At 43.4% G+C, this 21,379-nt stretch overlaps 1 protein-coding gene across 3 annotated transcripts in view; it reads left to right on the top strand.

Moving 5' to 3' along the window:
* The window catches only part of LOC146810105 (monocarboxylate transporter 6-like), a 257,057-nt gene extending 242,170 nt beyond the window's left edge, over positions 1-14,887 (top strand). For all 3 annotated transcript variants that reach the window (XM_085617051.1, XM_085617048.1, XM_085617049.1), the window contains exon 5: positions 9,367-14,887. In XM_085617051.1, the coding sequence (XP_085473177.1) occupies positions 9,367-9,599 (233 nt within the window). In that variant the 3' untranslated portion in view covers positions 9,600-14,887. The remainder of the gene's footprint in view (positions 1-9,366) is intronic.
* The last annotated feature ends 6,492 nt before the right edge of the window (positions 14,888-21,379 follow it).

Here is a 21,379-nt window from a genome sequence, read left to right as displayed (position 1 = left end):
TAGAATGTTGAGTTCATGGTTCTACACAGAAGAATAAAGACGTGTTATACTAACCTCTGTGTGTGGCATAGTCATTGGTGGGTACCCAGGCTGGGGATGATGCTACACAGGCAACGGGATAGAAGATAGTTTACCTGAAGATCGACAGTGCTGTCCCAGAGAGTTTGCTGTGGTCCAAGCAAACTGCTCGTGCCTCCGTAGAGGTACAGAATCAATGCTTGGCATAAGTGGAGTTAAGGCAAAGCCCCAGCAGTATGGCATTTGCAGATAAATAAAACGTCATTGAAAAGTCTACACATCATTGGCCAAGAATCTCATGGTAAGGCGGTCAGGGAGGTACCGTACTGCTACGCAACATAGAGCTATACATCGCATGGTCTGATAACGCTGAAGGCAGATACAGCCAGGTTTTGAAAGAGCAGCAAATAGCAACAGCAAATTGCAAGTGGTGCGATGCAGAAATCAACCAGGTGTCAACAAGTACAAATCAACAGTCAAGTGAAAGAGAACAGTGTGGTTAGAAGCAGATAAAATATATTGTTGATGTTCTTACCAACACCTCGATAAAAAGAGCTATACGACCTCAGCGGCAGGCGAGGAGACCCAAGAAGAAGCACAGGGTTGTGTTTACTGAACTGTCCAATACCTGAAATGGCACAACACCAAAGCTGCTAAGGGCAGCTCGGAACAACACCAAAGGTCTCCAAGAAAGTAAAGGGCTTCAATGAAGACAAAGAAAGAGGTCAGAGTTCCATAGACTGTCCAAGATAACCCAGAGAAGAGCACATCACAGGGCCTCAGAGATTATACGGATGAAATGGGTCCTAAAGGACAGCAGACTTTATTTAAGAGAACTCCACCCTGTGTGTAAGCTACTACCATAAATGGTTATAATGCCTCTGCCTTCTTGAAGCCACCACCTTCATTCGATGTCCCCAAAAAGCAAACTATTGGCAACAGATGGACTGCTTGGATTGAGACATTTGATGATTTCATTAATGCCCAGGAAGAAACAGATACCAAAAAGATAATCAAATACCTTAAAATCTTGCTGGTGAAGGAGCAGAAGAAGTCATAAAGAAAATGCCTTGAAATGATGAAAATACATACCTTCAGATCAAAGACATCTTGATTCTCAAGTTCAATTCAATGCTGCATGCGGTTTACGAAAGGTACATTTTCAGTCAAGAACATCTTAAAGTTAGTGAAACAATTGATGAATTTGTTGAGAGACTGGATACGTTCATCAAACACTGCATGTTCAACAAATTCAATGATGTGGAAACAATACATCTCCGAGTTATTGATGGATGCCTGTCAGATTCATTCAGACAGCGAATGCTGAGAGAAACTCTTTGTCTGGAGTAAGTTATCAATGCTGATAGAGCTGAAGAATGTGCTGATTGACCGGCTGCTGACACGGAGGCCGGAGGCGCCAAGATTGAGTCAATCATGAAGATGAAAAGAAAGCCGAAGCACAAGGCTGAAGACACTAAGTGATGTCTCCACAGAAAAGGAAGTTGTGTGATATACACTTTTTTTTTAAATGATAGAAAAAAAAGAATTGTCAATCCAGAAAGCTTTCGACAAAAGATGATTGAAGTGGCCCATGAAGCACATAGTTGAATAGTTGCCACAAAATGACCTCTCAGAGACAGAGTCTGGTTTCCTCATTGTGATGAGCGAGTTGAAAGAGAGTTAAAGGCCAGTCAGCTATGGAACTGCCGATCTTTGAAAACTACTCAACAGTCCTTGAGCATGTTAAACTTGCTGAAGCATGCATGGAAAAGAGTTGCCATTGATTTCTTTGGTCCTCTCAACAATGGATATCACCTGATGGTGACTGTCGACGAATACTCTAGTTTTCCACTGATAGAAGATCTCTTGTCTATTACTCAAGAAAGAGACATTGAGAGACTCAACAGCATATTTGCGACATGAGGTTTTCCTGCGATTTTAAAGTCTGGCAGTGGCCCGCCTTTCAACAGTTAAAAGTTCAGAAACTTTCTTAATCCTCTTAATGTAAAGCACCCCTCTAAAGCCACCTGCCAATGGCCTTGTCGGAAGTTTCTCGAATACATTAAAGAAAACTATTCAGCATGCTATATTAGAAAAATCCTGATCTTAGAACTGTGTTGAATTCTACCTTGCAAGCTTACCATTTAACACCTCACTTGACCGCAGGTGAAAGTTCTGCAACCTTGATTTTCAGGAGAGCAATGTTATGTTATGTTATGTTACCTAGTTTTATATAGCGCTCAGCTGCCCCAGCAAAGGGGCGTCCCGGCGCTTCTTGAACAAACAACTGGCAAACAACGATTCAAAGAAAAGGAGCCAAGACAGACCTAAACACCCCCTAAGAACAGATAGGTCTTAACGGCCTTCCTAAAAGGCAAAAGTTCGTCGATGGCGCGGATATGGGCAGGAAGTGAATTCCACAGCTTAGCAGCTAGTACACTAAATGAACGGCCACCAGCCCGGACCCTTTTAAAGCGTGGAACTATAGCAAAATGCGAGCCTGAAGATCTTAGGGACCGCGATGGTACATATGTTAGAATAAGCTGTTCAAGAATCGGAGGGGAAGAATATTTCAGGATCTTAAACGCGAGACACAAAGACTTAAACTTAATTCTCTCAAAGACCGGGAGCCAATGTAGATCAGAAATAGTTCTTTTTGCTGAGCATGATCTGGGCAGGCCGACCAAAGCTCTAGCAGCAGCATTTTGAACTCGTTGGAATCTGCAGAGTTCGGCCTGGTTGGCTCCAAGCAGAAGAGAGTTTGCGTAGTCCAGCCGAGACAGAATAGTAGCTTGTACAATAAGCTGTCTGGTCGGAGCATTGAAAAATGTAAAGATCGGTCTAAGTCTTCGCAACATCCCGAAGCATGTGGCAGCAGTTTTCTTGGTATAAGAAACAAAACTAAGTTTAGAATCTAGCCAAATGCCCAGATTCTTTACCTCAGTGACAGGAAAGGGGGTAGGGCCAAGCTCCGGCGGCCACCAACGATCTCCCCATGCTTGACTCTGCTTGCCAACAATCAGCACCTCGTTTTTTTTTGCATTTAATTGCAAGCAGTTATCTGTCAGCCAACGGGCCACAGACCTAATTCCCTCGCAGAACTTGGTGGCTTCTAAGTCGGATGCCCCACTAATCGCAACCGCTAGCTGCGTGTCATCAGCGTAAGATACCATAGTCAGATTACAACGCTTGATGACTGCAGCCAGCGGCTGGACATAGATATTAAAAAGTGTGGGGCTGAGGGCTGACCCCTGAGGAACACCCTGAGTGATGGAATGGGGCTCAGACTGGTAAGGAGGGGTAACAACCCTAAAGGTCCGACCAGATAAAAACGAACTGAACCAGTCGAGTGCCACATGATCGACACCAGTCTCAACCAAGCGCTGTAATAAAATTGGATGGGAGACGGTGTCGAATGCGGCACTGAGATCTAAAAGTACCAGAGCCGCCGTTTGCCCAGAGTCGACCAAGGTTCGCAGATATTCAACCATAGAAAGAAGCGCGGTCTCAGTGCTATGGCCGGGCCGGAATCCATTCTACGAAGAATCTAGAATATTAGCAGAATGGATATGGTTGCAAAGGATGGTGTTAACATAGGCCTCGGTCAATTTCGCCACCCACGGAAGGAGAGAAATGGGGCGATAGTTCTCGAACTTTAAAGGATCGAGAGCAGGTTTTTTCAAAATAGGCATAACCTGTGCCTGTTTCCAACTGTCCGGAACGGAGCCCGACTTCAAAGATAGGTTAACAAGCTCGCAGAGCAAAGGGAAGCAGACTGATGCCGATTCCCTGAATTGAGCAGGTCGAAGAGGATCCATAGGGGATCCCGTTTTAACTTTCCCGGCAATCTTATCAAATTCATGCAGGGAGAGTTCGGGAAAAGAACACAAACCCAAGGTAGTTGCCGAGTCAAGAACCCGTTTCTCCGGGCAGATAGATGAACTAGGGAAGGAACGGTAGATAGCTTCCACCTTCTCCACAAAGAAGGCTGCCAGGCCTTCACAGTGACTAGCTGAACAAATATCAGCAGCTGGGGCTCTACTAGCGGTAAGATCCTTTAGTACCTTAAATATTAGCTTAGTAGAGTTGGAACTCGAGCTAATTTCACGTGAGAAATAAGCGGCATGGGCTTTACAAATCGCCCTATGATAAATTTTTATCTTGGCAAGGTACAGTGATTTTAGACCAGGCTGATATGATTTGCGCCAGACTCTCTCAGCTTGCTTACAAGATTTCTTAGAAGCCGAAGTGAGTCGTCATACCAAGGACTAGGTCCGGTACATCGACGCTTACACTTCCTGATAGGAATCAGGGAGTCTAGAGCACTCGTCAGCCAGCTACATAAGTGATCATAGCCCACCGCCGTGTCAGTGAAAGAGCCCAAAGGATGTCGACTGAGAAGCCGATGGAAATCAGCTAAATTTAGTTTATTCCAGGGGCGTCTGAAAGACACCGGTGCCGCTGATCTAACAGGAGGGTCATCGATCCGAAGATTCAGTTCTATTAAATGGTGGTCAGTCCAGGCCATAGGCCTGGGAGGCAGAACTTTCACCGTAGATAAATTGGTGATGAAAGGATCTAAAATATGCCCACCAACATGAGAGCTATCCTTAATCAGCTGAAATAGCTGAAGAGCTTCCAGATCAGCAATGACGCTGCATACCGCAGGAGAGTGAGAAGCATCTAGATGCAAATTTAAGTCACCTAAGATGCTAAAATTGGCAGCCTTTAACGCTAAAGCACTTACAACTTCAGGAAGGGCAGCTCTAAAAGCCGCGTCAGGACCTGGTGGGCGATAAATAAGTAGTCCAGAGAACGTAAAATTTGGACTAACAGAAATGCGAAAATGAACACTTTCGCAGCCGACTATGTCCAAAACCGTCTAGAGGCACAAATAACATGACTTAACCACGGCCGCAATGCCACCACCTCATGAATTACGATTATGCGTGTACATCACATACTCCACCGGGAGGGCTAGATTGATCACAGCCACGGCATCATCATGCAGCCATGTCTCCGACATGAAAAGAATATCAGGGCTTTCTTCCACAAGTAGAGTATGGATGTCCAGATGATGTTTAACCAATGACCTCACATTAAGATGACAGATCTTAAAGTCATGAGAGGTCTGTGGAGTTGGTCGAGGTATGGCAGGCCGGTCTGGGCATTCACAAGACGCTGCCCTAAGACTACGGATAGGAACAGGAGTTGGCAAACAAAATGCGCACTCCTGGCATGAGTAAGGACCCACGAAAGGATGTAACTGGGCTAGGAAACAGTGCGAAGCAGCGCGAAGGCAGAGCAGCTCCTTACGCGTATATTGCAACATTGCCAAGTCCCCACGGTCGTAGTAGCGCCACACCAATAGCTATACAGGCCGCCACAGGCCCTGCCTCGGCGCGGACGAGCGCAGACGGGCAGGACTCTGGCACGACTCAGGCGCAGGGAAGGCGCTCCCGCTGCGCGTCACCGCTGCGCGCTGAAAGGACTGGCTTAAATAAGGTAGGCAGCGTCTATGAAGCGCCACTAGGAAGTCAAAGATGGCGTCCAATGTCCTCCCCCACAGCTCCCAATCCAAGATGGCCGCCAAGTTCACAGCGAGCAGACCCCAGGGACAGGACCCGCTCTAGCAGCGGTGGTCAACACGATTATAGTGCAGGTAAGAGGACCGATAAGAGGGCAGCCCAGGAATTAAAACCAGGGAATAATATAAAGCAACAAAACAAAAACAAAACGGGATATTTTAAAATTATACAAAAGAATCGCGCATTGCAGAGAGCTCAATGCGCAAATCAACGATAGCGCTGAGGCGCTGGTAGCCAGTACAGCTTGTCAAGGCTGACCCGCTAAAAGCACCGCCTTAAATAAGGTAGGCAGCGTCTATGAAGCGCCACTAGAAAGTCAAAGATGGCGTCCAATGTCCTCCCCCACAGCTCCCAATCCAAGATGGCCACCAAGTTCACAGTGAGCAGACCCCAGGGACAGGACCCGCTCTAGCAGCGGTGGTCAACACGATTATAGTGCAGGTAAGAGGACCGATGAGAGGGCAGCCCAGGAATTAAAACCAGGGGATAATATAAAGCAACAAAACAAAAACAAAACGGGATATTTTAAAATTATACAAACGAAACGCGCATTGCAGAGAGCTCAATGCGCAAATCAACGATAGCGCTGAGGCGCTGGTAGCCAGTACAGCTTGTCAAGGCTGACCCGCTAAAAGCACCGCCTTAAATAAGGTAGGCAGCGTCTATGAAGCGCCACTAGGAAGTCAAAGATGGCGTCCAATGTCCTCCCCCACAGCTCCCAATCCAAGATGGCCGCCAAGTTCACAGCTAGCAGACCCCAGGGACAGGACCCGCTCTAGCAGCGGTGGTCAACACGATTATAGTGCAGGTAAGAGGACCGATAAGAGGGCAGCCCAGGAATTAAAACCAGGGGATAATATAAAGCAACAAAACAAAAACAAAACGGGATATTTTAAAATTATACAAACGAAACGCGCATTGCAGAGAGCTCAATGCGCAAATCAACGATAGCGCTGAGGCGCTGGTAGCCAGTACAGCTTGTCAAAGCTGACCCGCAAAAAGCACCGCCTTAAATAAGGTAGGCAGCGTCTATGAAGCGCCACTAGGAAGTCAAAGATGGCGTCCAATGTCCTCCCCCACAGCTCCCAATCCAAGATGGCCGCCAAGTTCACAGCGAGCAGACCCCAGGGACAGGACCCGCTCTAGCAGCGGTGGTCAACACGATTATAGTGCAGGTAAGAGGACCGATAAGAGGGCAGCCCAGGAATTAAAACCAGGGGATAATATAAAGCAACAAAACAAAAACAAAACGGGATATTTTAAAATTATACAAACGAAACGCGCATTGCAGAGAGCTCAATGTGCAAATCAACGATAGCGCTGAGGCGCTGGTAGCCAGTACAGCTTGTCAAGCTAGTTACTAATGACAACCAAGTTACCTCAGTGGACCAACAGAAGATCAAATACGGAGGAAGGAACCCTTATCAAAGACTTGGTTCATAAAAGGAACATGAAGGCTTATGCAGACAAACAACAACACACAAGACATTGTTTTCACTAGAAGAAATCGAATGCTTGTTCGTCAGTTGAGAAAACAAAATTCTGATGCTCCATTCGATGCTGAGCCATTCCACGTCATGACCATCAAAGGACACATTGTGACTGCCCAACATCCTGGGAAGTTCATTACGCGATACTCCACACATTCCCGACATGTGGCTCAACACTTTTAATATACTGATGTCAACATAGAGGCTAGTTCTGAAAAGAAATTTTAAGATTTCCCGACTACTGTTACTCCTACATCCCCAAAGAAAATCATGGACACTTCTAATGCCAGTTTCCAGTTACCGAAGACTTGAGCAGGATGAGTAATCAGAGTGCCATAAATGCTCATTGAAGAGCTGTGATTATGTATATATTTGTAAAAAGATTTTTTTAAATTTTATTTAACATAGGGGGAGATGTAGTTTTGTTTGAGTTAGCAATGACGGAACATTTTTGGCTCCTGACGGACTCCGTAGTACTGTGACGTCAGTGTTAGAGCATAGCTCAGTGAATGCAGGTTTAGAAAGTTGAGTTTACGATTACATGCAGAAGAATAAAGATGTGTTGTATTAAGCTCCATGTGTGGTGTAGTCATTGGCGGGTACCCAGCCCGAGGAGGCCCCTACATCTACAGTAATATTGGATTACTGGACAGCTAGCATGTGGTCAAATGTGACCACTATCCAACAGTAGTGTATCATAAAATGGTGGACACCCATGCAAAATGTGATGAGAAGCCCTCGAGTCTACTATATGTCACAGATTTTCATTGTCCATGGTCTAATTGAGGGGCCCCTGAACGACTACATGCCCCCCCACCTGTTGGCACCCAAGAGACTGCAAGGGCCTGCCTTATGTCCGGTTATAATTATGATCCACAATGAGGAGAAGTGCCCCAATATGACTGTCATTGACATCTGTACACCCTAATTACCACACCATCTATATAACTTGCATCAGCTATTAGCAAAATGGTTGGACAACAATGGTAAGTTTGCAGTGTTGAGTCCTTGTATTGTCTGATAAATTATATGAGTATACCAGAGTATATTTTGAATCAGTGATCATATCAATTTCTGTAATTAGTGATATGTTTTGCCAAATTTGCACCCTGTACCACTGCATGTATTTTGTAGAACCCAAAAGGTTGGATGATGTGTGGGGGTATGGGAGGCTGTCGAAAAGCATGCGGGGTGACAGCGTGGCGGGGAAGTAATAATAAAGAAAATACACAATACTTACCTGGTGCACCCGGCCGCCTCGCGCTGTTCTGATCCTGGTCCCAGCAGTCACTGGGACAGCATCGGATTCCCTATTCAATCTCCACGCTGCTCTCAAGCATGAGAGCAGTGTGAGGATTGGCTTGAGCGAGCTGGACTAACACTCACTCAGACACAGGAAGTCTGTGCTGTTTCTCCAACCTGGCTGTGTAATACATCCGGATTAGAGAAACCTAAGTCAGTTTGGGTGGCCTCAGACGGCCTGCCAAACTGACATGCGCACTTAAGTGCACATCTACCACTCCTCCTCCCCCTCCCATCACCTGGCCCTACCCCTCCTTGCACACGCTGGCTCAGAGCAAGCAGCTGAAAAATAATACAATGGTTAAAATATAGTTTTATTTTTCAACTGCTGGCTCTGAGCCAGTGTGGCACCGCTGCACCGCCATTGCAGAGGAGCCGCTGCTGCATACAGTACGTACATATACTACCATATATTCCAACACCCAGATCTACACTACCACCACAGCTACTCTTTTAAAATGTGTAGTGAAAGCAAGTGCTCTATTGTTATATATTCTTATTCTCTACACTCCATTAGCGTCATTTCAAACAAAATGTGAGTTTCACAAATACTTACTTGAAGAATTCCTTCCATGGCCTCAATAATTCACTATTTGGTGTTCCAAGAAGGCCCATCGATCAGTGCTGCTAAGGCAAGCCTTAAACTGCAGCGGTCGTTCAAGCCATTCTCCATTTTATATGAGCAGTATTAGATTTTTCAGTGCTTTATGATTGGGAAACGTATGTAAGCCATCTTTGATGGAGTATGGCAGACCCGTTATTGGCTACATGACGACACGATATGGCGGTGGAGAGTGTCAAGGCATGGCTCGTGTTTCAAAAGTATAACATGTATAGGGAAAATATGTTTCAGAATAAAAATATGTAAGATATGAGATGTTTTTATGATATATTTTGTATGAATCCGTTTGTCATGGGTACAGTTCTTAATGTTATTGACCTTGATTTTCTTTCCCATTCCTGCACAGGACTCCTAGTGGACTTCACAGGTCATTATCACTATGTCTTCTATGTCACTGCAGTCATCGTGTGCTCAGCTGCTCTTTTCATGGGCCTCTCAGGATATGTGCTCAAGAGAAAAGAAGCCAAACTCTTGGGAGCAGCCAAACTGGCCCCCAGAGAGCCCCTCATGGGTGACCCCGTCAAACCAGAACAGGACCCCAGGAATCCACCTGAGGTGATCTTTGTCAGAAGCATATAAGGTGGTATGATATGGAAGTCCAGGGTAAAGTTTGAAAGAAACATGTCGGGGACAGGATCTGCTGAATGATAGCAGCATTTTCTTTTCTGCAGCGACAACATCCCCACTTTCAGGGACAATTTCCACTTTGGGACTGCTCCGAATTCAAAACGTCATTGGGATTGTAGACCCCAAATGCTTCCTTCCACAACTATGACTTCAACCTGTCAGGAAGATATTTCATAGAATCACTACCAGTGTAATCACTACACACCTGGTTAAGATATTTCACTAAGCCACCACCAGTATCAATGTTGCCAACCAGAAGATCCACCTCCTCCAATGTGGTTGTCTGAAAGTGGAGAATGACACTTCCCTAAGTCACCACCTGCGTAGACATCTCACACTGGAGGACAACATGTCGCCCGGACCTGCATCAGTGTTTTTGTCCAAAACTGAAGGAAGATCTGTTGCCAAATCTGCCCTCACTTTTGTCTTCTCAAACCAGATTAAGGTACTTCACCCACTAGTCTCATTGCCTTAAAGAAAGATATTACATAAAATCACCACAAGAGTAATCATTACACTTAGGAGGAAGATATTTCAGCAAGCCACCCCAGTAGCATTCTCGTGAACTGGTGGTAGAACTTAACACCAACAGTGTAATTTTTTCAAACCAATAGGAAGATAATTAGATAAATACACAAAGCTACCAATAGTGTCATCATTTAAAAAAAGGGAGGAAGGCATTTCCCCAGAACACCTACAATGTCAGTAATTAAATCTGGACAAAACCATTTCCCCAAAGGCAGCATTACTATAATTGGCTTAAACCAGTGTGAAATATTAGCCAAGCAAACGCCAATATCAACAGAAGTCATTTGACTTCAGACATCACTGGTGTAATTTTGTGTAAATCATGAGAACTGACATAATGCATACATCTACAGCAGTTCCATTGAGTCAAGTTGCATTAAGAGATTTCTCTATTTCTGAAATTGTCTCAATCCAGAATATGTCCCCTCAAGACTGCAGATGTCAGTGAACGGAAGGCAGTTTTCCCTTTAGAGAACGATGTACTCACCAACAGAAACACCACACAATTCTCACTGGAGTACATACACAGCCCATACACTGCATGAGATGGCAGTTGAGAGGTAATTTCAAATCCCAGAATGTAAATGCTCCCTTCCATTTGATGAATATGATAGGACTACACCAAACAGCAGTGACTCCAGGGCTGCACTTTCAGAGTTACCAAATGAAATGCCTAAAGTACAACATAAACACAATGTATAGAGTCTCAATAGCCAGTAGTTCTATAGGAAGCTTTACACTATCACATGACACACCTTCAGTACTTAGTGAAATTCATCCTTACAGCACATATAGCTCCTGATTTACCAAATAATGATCATTCATTATGTTATTTGTAAATATTCATTATCAGCGCACGAGGAAGCACTTTATCCATTATTAAATCCATCTACTGTGAAGGTCTGCTATCGTTTGACATTTTTTCAGATCCTTTCTTGTACTGTAATGCTTTATTGGATTTATTGTCTAATGTTGATGTATGTAAATTTTGCATCTTTTTAATCTTGTATCATATTTTATGCATTTATATGAACTGTTTGTAGTTTAAAGTGTGTTCTGTTTTCTGATTTAAAATAAATGTAAAGGGGTGTTATGTTAGCAATTATTACATGACTCACTTTGCACCTATTCCTATTTTCTGGCCTTTTCTTGCTTTTTTAATTAGATTTGCCCTTTAGAAGTACTCATTTATACATAGGGATGTAGCATCACGAGGCAGGAGTTTCAAATTATGATTGCCTTCTTGCCATGTTTCACCATCATGCCCCAATTTCCCTATCTCAATGAAACTGACCCTCAATGAGGGAACATTCACATCACAAAAAGCTTGTGTAGTACTATGTAACTCTGTTATTGCACAAACATAATCTCCTGCATTGTCTAAATCACCTGAAGCAGCAAATACATCTCCCGCAGGCAACACAAAACAAAGCTTCTGCAGCATCCCAAAAAGATTCTTCAATGCCAAGGCCTGCTCCTAGAGTATCAAATGAATCTCATACAAAATAAACAACAACCCAGAAGTACCAAATAAAGCTCCTGCGAAACAGAAGACAATTCTGCAGCACTGCGAGGAAATGGGATGCATTATATGGAGTGGTTGTGAGACCTTACTGTTTAATACACTACCAACCCCAGTCAGGTTTCGTTTGTCAAACCTTACTCAACCCTGAGTAGCTGTGGCTTTGAATAGTCAGGCCTCAACAGAGAAACAAGCATTTCAACCAAAACAATTGAAGAAGAAAGAAACTCGCCACTCAAGAAATTTGACATCAATTTATAAAAATAGCTTATAAAATAGCTTATGTTTTATTGAATTTATAAACACCAAAACAGTAAAGATCAACAGAAGGGTTCAACAGATATAGAATATTTAAGGAACAATAAATTAATACTTTTCACTTAACCACGAATGAGCATTGGCAAATTAATCAAATTTTACAATTAGAGAGTCTTTCAAGAAAAACGTTGTCCGACGGAAACTCAATTATTTAGAGTGACTTAGGGCATCCAACTCCGACAGGGAGCCTGTCCAGGTGGCCAGCAGGGTCCGAAAAAACAGTCATCAGTAGTCCCTTGCCATTGACTTCTACGGAGTAGTCCTGATGCACGGGATACAGGAAGCTGTGCTTTGGCAGGAGTCTTCCTGAGGCCACTTCTTGGTCGATGGTCCTGGTAGGGTGACTTTGGCTGCAGGTGTCAATATTCCTCTAAGTCATCTTTCACCCAGCAAAAAGTCCAGCTGCCACTAGACTATTGTTCATCAGGCACAATGGTTTTAGCTGTTTCCTTTTTTGGGGAAAACTCTCCTGGGTGACCAGACTGCACTCCGATGACTCTGCAGGGTCCAGCAGACTTGGGTGCAACTTGTCTCCTGGGCTGCACGGTGGTCAGGAGCAACGATCAAGGGATCTGGGCTACCAACTATTCCTAGCAGACTTCTTCCGCTTTTGTGACCCTGTGGTGTCAACAGGAACAGAGCCAACTGACTCTTGGAATCTCTGTTTCTAGCTTGGTTCAGGTAACGAATTCTCCCTGTGCAGGCACAGCAGGAACGGTCCTTTCCTTCGTTAGCCGAAGGAGCAGCAGGTGCAGTCAAACATTGGTGCAGCCTCTTCTTCACCGGTTCCAGGATAAGCACGGCAGTCCCTCTTTAACCCTCTACTCCAGTTAAGCAAGATCCGAGTTGAGGGTGCCAGGTGTGTTCCTATTATGCACAGAAAGTGCCTTCAAGGGAGATCGAAGTAACTCTTACCTGATGATGACTTCCTGTGAATTGTGTCATCTAGCTATCCCAGAATGCTCTACTGTGCCCACTTCAAAGTGGCCGGGACATCTCTTTTGATGTGTGGAGTTCAGTGGCCCGCCCTAGACATGTGGCTGTTTCTGGACTAAACACCCATAGAAAAACTGGCCAGTGTTTCCTCCGCTCTGTCCCCACTGCCAAGCAGTCTACCTGAACAAAAGAGCAGTCCCTCTCTAGTGTGTTCACCATTTGCCCGAAAAAGGCACCTTCCCCTGTGAAGCTCGCCTTTTGGGGCAACACCATGTGTGGTTTCCTTCCAGGAAGAGGTAACACCTCCTCCAGTGGCAGGCCTCTATTGGTGCCTGCCAGTGGCATAACAAAATTTGAGGGGGCCCCCTGCAAAGAGCATGGAGGGGGCCCCCCTGCAAAGTGCATGGATGGGCCCCCCATGCTACAGACTCAATCAGGAGCTCTCAGTCCTGCCCATGCATTGTGCCGGAGAGGGCCCCCTGAAGCTCACGGCTGCGGGGGCTATTGTTACACAATTGTTACATGCCCTGGGAGCCTTTGACATGTCAGCCCAGGTGGGCAGGAGGCCGTCTTGTGGCCAGCCTCAGCAATTGGCCTCTGGAAAACTGGGCAACTGAGTGGCAAGTTTCTAAAATTTGCATGTGCAACAAGTTACATTAATTCCGACTCGAGCATCAAGTCGAACTTAATATAACGAGTTGTTTGATACCTTGAAGTACCAGCTTTGGTATTCCCATTCATAAGTTAGCAAAGCTGAGTGGTCAGCATGTAATTCTGTGCTTGCCAATGGGGCTACCAGTCACTCTCAGTAAAAACGACAATTGTGTTTTTTTACTGCCAGAACATGTTAAACACAAGTAGGCCTTGAAAATCATTGGCTAAACAAGTGGCGCTTGCTACACCTACCCAAGGACACCTTTTGGGCCCACAGGTGGGGCCTGAGGTGAGCAACAAGAACCAAGGATGTCACGCTACAAAATTCTTAGAGTTTAAACCCCTTAGTAAGTTTGAATATCTCCTTGATTACGTCTCAACCCCAGCTGCCAGACTTCTGTATGTTAAGTCTCAGCATAACACTCTTCCACTTCTTTCTGTTCAAAATGGAAATCTAATTCAGGTTTGAATACTATTTGGCCAGTGTGTTTGCAAGCAGAAGAAACCTTACAACACAATTGTTTCTTTTGCATGGGCTGGGCATGTCCGAGGAAGAGGTGGATCTGTCCGGTTTGTATGCAGCTTGGGGCCAGGCAATTCTTAGTGGCACTCAGGCTGATGTATGTTGAGACCAAAGAATCATTATATGTGCTTTTGCCAAATATTTACATTGGAGCTGGAGTACTAGAGTTAAAGCTATGGAGTGATACGCTTTACGATAAGTTATGATAATCTTTTATGTTTTTTCTCTCAACCTGAGTAATGATTGCTCTCTAGTTGACACCACCACTGACTTTTTATATTTGGGATTCTGTTAATCTGTTTTACGCATATTTAGTCTAACTGCATTGATTCAAGTCTGTACCCAGGGTAATTACTACATATGTCACGTGGTGTGAGTTTTAGTTCCAGTATACATGATGATAGCTCTGTATTTGTTGGTTTGAGGTTTGATTATAACATCTTTCGTATTAGATCTAGAGAATTTGCTCATGATTTAATGTGAGTACTGGGCGCATCATGCTTTTGTTTTGCTGTTATGGCCATAATTGACTTGTTAAATCCTTCTGAAGTTTGTATACGTATACTACACAGCTATTAATTAGCTGGGTTTTTATGTCTGATTGTATGTAAATAGTCGTGTGGAAATGTATAATATCTTGGTGTAATCATTTTTCTATTTTAACTTGACTGTATATTTTTTCTGTTTTAATATGTGAGGTTTATGTATTGTTTTATGTACTTTTATGCTCTTTGTTACAGAATGAAGTATTTTGACTGACATGTATGCTCCAACTTGCCTTAGGGCTCACATGGCCTGCTGTACGCGTGACTTACACACATTAAAAAGGGAATTTGGGCTTTTTTATTGATTAGAATTGTGAATAACACCAATAATAATGTTTTGAACTACCCTTTTAGTCTGCAGTGATGGACTAGGCGTCATATTTTACCTTGTCCCATTCAGGGTGGCACAACAAGTGCCACTGTCCCCGGAGAACTCTCTAAATTACAAGCCCTGGGTACCCCAGGTACAATATACTAGAGATTTAGAATCAAGTTAGCTTATACCAATTGGGCACTGACACTGAGTTCTGCTTAGCAGGCCTCAGTTACCCCTGAGCTGAAAACGGTGGAGCATCAGTCCACAACTTTGGGGGTTACCATACAAAAAGGGGCATTTGGTTACAGGTAACAACTGAACCTCTTGCAGTGTCAAGTAGAACACACTTGCAGCACTAAACGAACATCCAGCCCTCACAAATGAAACTCCTCTAGGACCACTTAATGAGTGAAATACAATAGCTGCAATACCAGAGCAAGGACATATCTATGCTCATTTCAGGAGCCCTTAAAATGTGATAGCATTTAAAGTGGAAATTATCTTTTTAGAAATAATTTGTTACCGTTTTCATTCATTGAATTATACTGACTATTTTCTGAACTGTTCTATGTATGGTACATGAATGCACAGTTTGTAAACCCAATACTAGCACAAGATAGTGAATATTAAATCAAGTAAGCACACATGGGAGTACAAAGCCAAGCATTATTTACAGCTCAGTGGGGGCAGCCCACATGGTAGCTCCAGAATAAGGTCTGGTACTGCAAGTGAGCACATACAGCCTTTCTTCTTTAGCTAAGAGCCTGGTAACCAAGAGAGGCATCCCAGCCACTCCTCCTCAGTATTGCATCCCTCAGGGAGCGCCCCTTCATAATACCATAGATGTCCCAATGTAGTAGAAGGTGGGGTAAGAGGCATGATTAAGTTTAGGGTATTGTAGTATGAGGTATGTGCGTACATGCTCTCGTGCTTAGGGCGCGAGAGCTCGTATTCTTTTAATTGTGGTTCTACAGTCTGGCTGCGAACGATGCGTGCCAGGATTCCTTCAACGTTAGTCAGTTGCTGGAAATCCTGGTATGCAGCGGGAGCGACGGGCTGTGGGTGTCATTGACCTTTACAAATAAAACTTTCAAAGAAGAATTTCGTATCCTCTCTTACTTCATTTGGCGACAAGGAAGAAGGACGGACCTACGCGTCTGACACCCACCAGCATATTTCGAAGATTTGGGCGCAGCAGTTCCTCACGAGACTCCGCCTCGTTACGTTTTCACGCTCCTGCTGCCAGCCTCATTGGTCGTCTATTTTGAAGCTGCTTTCTGCATACCGAGGGTATGCTGAAGGAATTCTGGGCCATTTTCTCGTGATTGGAGACATCGCGGTTACAACGCGCTGTCTCCTAGCAACGAGGGAGGGCTTCCTTCGCTGACATCACACGCAGAGGTTTCCTAGCAACGCCCACAAGCTCGAGTCAGGAAGATCGACGCTGACATCACACGCAAAGGTTTCCTAGCAACGCCCACAAGCTCGAGTCAGGAAGATCGAAGTTTATTTATTTATACTTGAAGGCAGCCACGCGCTGAAGCATTACCTTGCTGTTAACACTATTCTTCTGATCCCAGGTAGGATCCAACCTTCGCTTTTAACACAGTGACAGGCACACTTTTGTCTCAAGCACATTTCAGCCTGCACTTTTCACGGTGACAGGCACACCTCTCATATGTACTCTCAAGTTTAGTCCAAGGATATTTTGGTCACTTTTTAAAGAACTACTTCATTTTTTTTGTTGTTTTGTATGTAGTAGTGATTTAAAATTGTTGTATTTAACAGCATAATACTCACTTGCTCATTTCAAATTTCAAATTGTTCTATTTAACAGCATAATAACTCATTTATTGCTCAAATTTTGTCTCATTTATAATTTATCAATAATCCATGTTGGTCATGGCTTCTGCTCAGCAGTTTGCTCAACCTCCTCCTTTTCTACAACGACCTGGCAAACCTGAAATTCCATGGCGTCAGTGGGTTAAAGCCTTTGAAAATCATATTGTGGCTATAGATGCTGTTAAATTTTCTCATGATCGCAAAGTTGCTATTCTGTATGGTTGTTTGGGTCTGGCAGCGCAACATGTTTTTGAGAATCTACCAAAATTCCCAACACCACCTGGGGAAGCTGGAGATGCGCAACATTGGAATTCTTATAAAGAAGCGTTAGCTCGTTTGGCAAGACATTATGACCAAGAACCAAACATTATGCTTGAGAGACATAATTTTCACAAGAGGAAACAGCGTGAGGATGAAACAGTAGATGAATACATTGCTGCATTACGCGTTCTTGCTTCCACTTGCGAATTTGAAGCAGATCCAGAAATTTATATACGTGACCAGTTTGTTTTTGCTTGTTTTTCCAGAAAAATACAGGAACGCCTACTCAGCTGTAGAAAACCATCCTTACAAGATACAATTGATATTGCCAAAAGTATTGAAAGGTCCATTGTTACTTCAAAAGTTCTTCAACAAGACCAGTCTATTAACTCCTTCAGTTCGGCTCCAAACGAATCTGCGAATTCTGTCAATGCCGTTAATGTTCGCAAAATTTATAAGCAACCTTTCAGAAAGGTTAATACAATATGTTTCAGATGCGGTTCTCGTTCACATCTTGGAAATCATCCCATGTGTCCTGCGTCAGGGAAGAGATGTGTTTCATGCCAAAAAATTGGCCATTTTCAAAGTGTTTGTAAATCTGTCAAGAGACCTACCAGAGTTAATAGCATAGAAGTTGCGGAATCCCTTGAGGATTGTACAAAGCAATTTCATGACATGATTGTCTCAATTGAATGTAATTCAATTTTCAATTCACATTATGTCAAAGGCCCCATAGGTGTTGCACTATTTGGTAAAATTGAAATTCCTATCATGGAAGATTCAGGTTCTCCTATAACCATTTTATCAGATGTAATGTTTTTTGAGAAATGGAAGAATTCCATCACCTTGACCAAAACAGACATCAACCCAAAAGCGTTTGGTGAATTTGACATAGAGATGTTGGGATATTTCATTTCTAGGTTGGAATGTCTCGAAAGATCAATATACACTAAAGTCTATGTTGCAGTTAGGGGACGCAATATAGTTGGTTGGCAGGATCTTGCTAGAATGGGGCTGTACCTTCTCCCTGGCGGTGATAATCCCATTATGCGGGGTGATCCACCCCAAGGTTATTCTCCAGCCGGATGGACAGAAGATGTACTAAGCTCAGTAGATTGTGTTGATGTCACGGATCATTCACATGATCTCAAAAAGATTCTAGATCCTTTTCCTAATTTGTTTTCCGATAAACTTGGCACTGTCAAAGGTTTCCAACATCGGATTAAGTTAAAACCAAATGCTCAACCCTTTGTACATAAGGTTCGCACTTTACCACTTAGTGCTAGGGATGAACTCAAGTCTACACTTAAAAAATTGTGTGATGATGGGGTCATTGCACCTTGCAACTCTTCAGAATGGGTTTCTCCCATCGTTATCGTCCGCAAAAAATCAGGTGAGGTGAGGCTGTGTGCGGACTTGCGCACTTTGAATAAAAACATATTAGTTGATTGTCACCCACTCCCAAGGATTCATGATCTTCTTGCTAGTTTAGGGGGTGCAAAATATTTTTCTTTAATCGATCTTCGTTCAGCCTATCACCAAATTTGTTTAACAGATGATTCACAAGAGCTTACCACTTTTGTCACACCCTTTGGTGTCTATAAATATCTTAGGCTTCCTTTTGGCCTGGCATCTGCAGCCAGTGTTTTTCAAAAAATTATGGATAGTTTATTTCAAGATCTGCCAGGAGTCCAAGCCTATCAAGATGATATTCTGTTTTTTGCAAATGACTGGGAAACACATCTAAAAAATCTTACTTGTGTTCTATCCAAGTTGAATGATGCGGGCATGACTATCAGATCTGACAAGTGTCAATTTGGGAAACAACAGTTAGACTACTTAGGTCATACGTTGTCTTGTCAGGGAATAAAACCTAAGTTTTCGCTTGTCGAGGCCACCAGTCAGGCTATTCCTCCCAAAGATAAAGATGCGCTTCGGTCTTTCTTAGGTTTGGCAGAGTACTATGCCCGTTTTGTTAAAGGATATGCCCAGACCGTGGAGCCATTACGTGCCCTGTTGCGTAAAGGTTCAAAGTTTCTTTGGTCAAAGGAGGTCTCATTTTCTTTTGATCAAACAAAAAAAATGATTGTTGAAGCTCCTGCTCTTCATGCTTTTCAAGATGATGCTAAATGTTTCATTATGGTGGATGCCAGTCTGACAGGTTTGGGGGCAGTTCTTGGTCAGTGGGTAGCAGGAAAAGAACATACTATAGCCTTTTCATCCAGAATGCTCAAACCTGCAGAGACCCATTATAGCACAATTGAACGCGAAGCACTTGCTTGCGTTTGGGCAATAGAGAAGTTCAGGAACTACATTTGGGGACGTGAATTTGAAATATTCACCGATCATAAACCTCTTACACATTTACTTGATGGTGATGGGTTTGGTAGGACCTCTGCCAGGTTGATTCGGCTATTGTCAAAATTGCAAGAATTTCATTTTACCATCAAACACATTTCTGGTGGGGGAAATTTCAGGGCTGATTGTCTTTCACGCATGGCATCTTATGATGCTCCTGATCTAGATGTTGTTGAGGACACGGAGTGTGTTGTTGCCGTACTTGACGCAATCAAAGAATGTCCTACCATTACTGAACAAACTTGGTTGGAAGCTTATAGTAAGGATATTACGCTCAAATTGGTCATGCAATATATTGTAAAGGGTTGGCCAGAGAATAGAAAGCTGTCAAATGAGTTAAAAGCCTTTTCCATGGTGGCTTCTGAACTTTCCTTGGTTAATGGGATGGTTATGAGACATGAATCCTTTGTTCCCCCGGTGAGTTTGAGGGAGGATATCATTAAGTGTGCACATCAGGGTCATTTGGGGATTTCAAAAACCTCTCAACTTATTAAGTTGTATTATTGGTGGCCATCTTTAGAATCACAAGTCAAGTTTTACATTGATTCTTGTTCAGAGTGCCTTTTGTCAGACAAAAAATGGAGGGTCATGAAAACACCCTTACATCCGGTCCCATTTCCAGACAAACCTTGGGAAAAGGTTGCGGTGGATTTCTCAGGTCCTTATGATCTTTTACCTCCCGAGTTGAGATTTTTAATTCTGTTGATTGACTATCATTCCAAATGGATTTATCATATGTTTTGTGATTCACCTAGTTCCAATAATGCCATTAGATTTTTGAAGAGAGTGTTTGCTATTGAAGGTTCGCCCTCCATTATCGTTAGTGACAATGGTAGACACTTTGTTTCACAGAAATTTGAGGAATTTTTAGCGGAAAAGGATGTCACTCATTTCAAGGTTGCTTTGTACTCACCATCATCTAATGGGTTAGTTGAAAGGGCTAACATGGTGGTCAAAGATGCCATTCAAGTAGCTCTTTCATCAAAAAAGAATGTTCAGGATTTTGTTGAGGAAAAATTATGGTCATACAACATTTCACCACATTGTACAACAGGTCTTCCGCCTTTTTCCCTGTTGAGAGGTAGGAAAGTTCACACTAGCCTGTGCCCTGGTTGGTTGCAGGATAAACAAAGTAAGACTACGCCTCAAGATATTAATCTGGCTTCACGAATTCTAGAAAAACAATCTTACATGAAAAAGGTGTATGATCAAAAGAAGAGTTTTAATGATGTTGATTTAAAAATTGATGATTGGGTTCTTATCAAAAACCCAAAGAAAGTGGCAAAAGGTTTATCCAAGTTCTCTTCTCCAGTGCAGGTTACAGATGTGCACAAAGGTTCAGCACTCCTTGGGTATAAAGGGTGGTGGAACAAGAGATCGCTTGTCCGACTAACTGATTCACAGGTTTCATCCTTATTGAAACTGTCCAAGCAACAGTTTGATCAATCTGATTGGACAATTTGGCTGCATGATGGTTCACATCAGAGGGAGGCTGGTGAATCTATGGGTGGACAATTGTTTGATGAGGTTCCTCATGATAGTATTGGGCATGCATTGTCTTCACCTACTGTTTTGGATACACGTCAAAGAAGATTGCCTGCAAGATTTAATGACTATGTTTTGTCTTAATAATTTCAATTAGTATTGCTGTATTAATAGTTATCCATTCACTTCTGTTTGTTAGAAGGAGAGAAGTTGTAGTATGAGGTATGTGCGTACATGCTCTCGTGCTTAGGGCGCGAGAGCTCGTATTCTTTTAATTGTGGTTCTACAGTCTGGCTGCGAACGATGCGTGCCAGGATTCCTTCAACCTTAGTCAGTTGCTGGAAATCCTGGTACGCAGCGGGAGCGCCGGGCTGTGGGTGTCATTGACATTTACAAATAAAACTTTCAAAGAAGAATTTCGTATCCTCTCTTACTTCAGGTATT

Source organism: Triturus cristatus, chromosome 7, assembly GCF_964204655.1.
Source record: "Triturus cristatus chromosome 7, aTriCri1.1, whole genome shotgun sequence".
NCBI classification, from domain to species: Eukaryota; Metazoa; Chordata; class Amphibia; order Caudata; family Salamandridae; genus Triturus; species Triturus cristatus.
The sequence above is the reverse complement of the archived record's forward strand: the minus strand, read 5'-3'. Positions and strand labels throughout refer to the sequence as shown.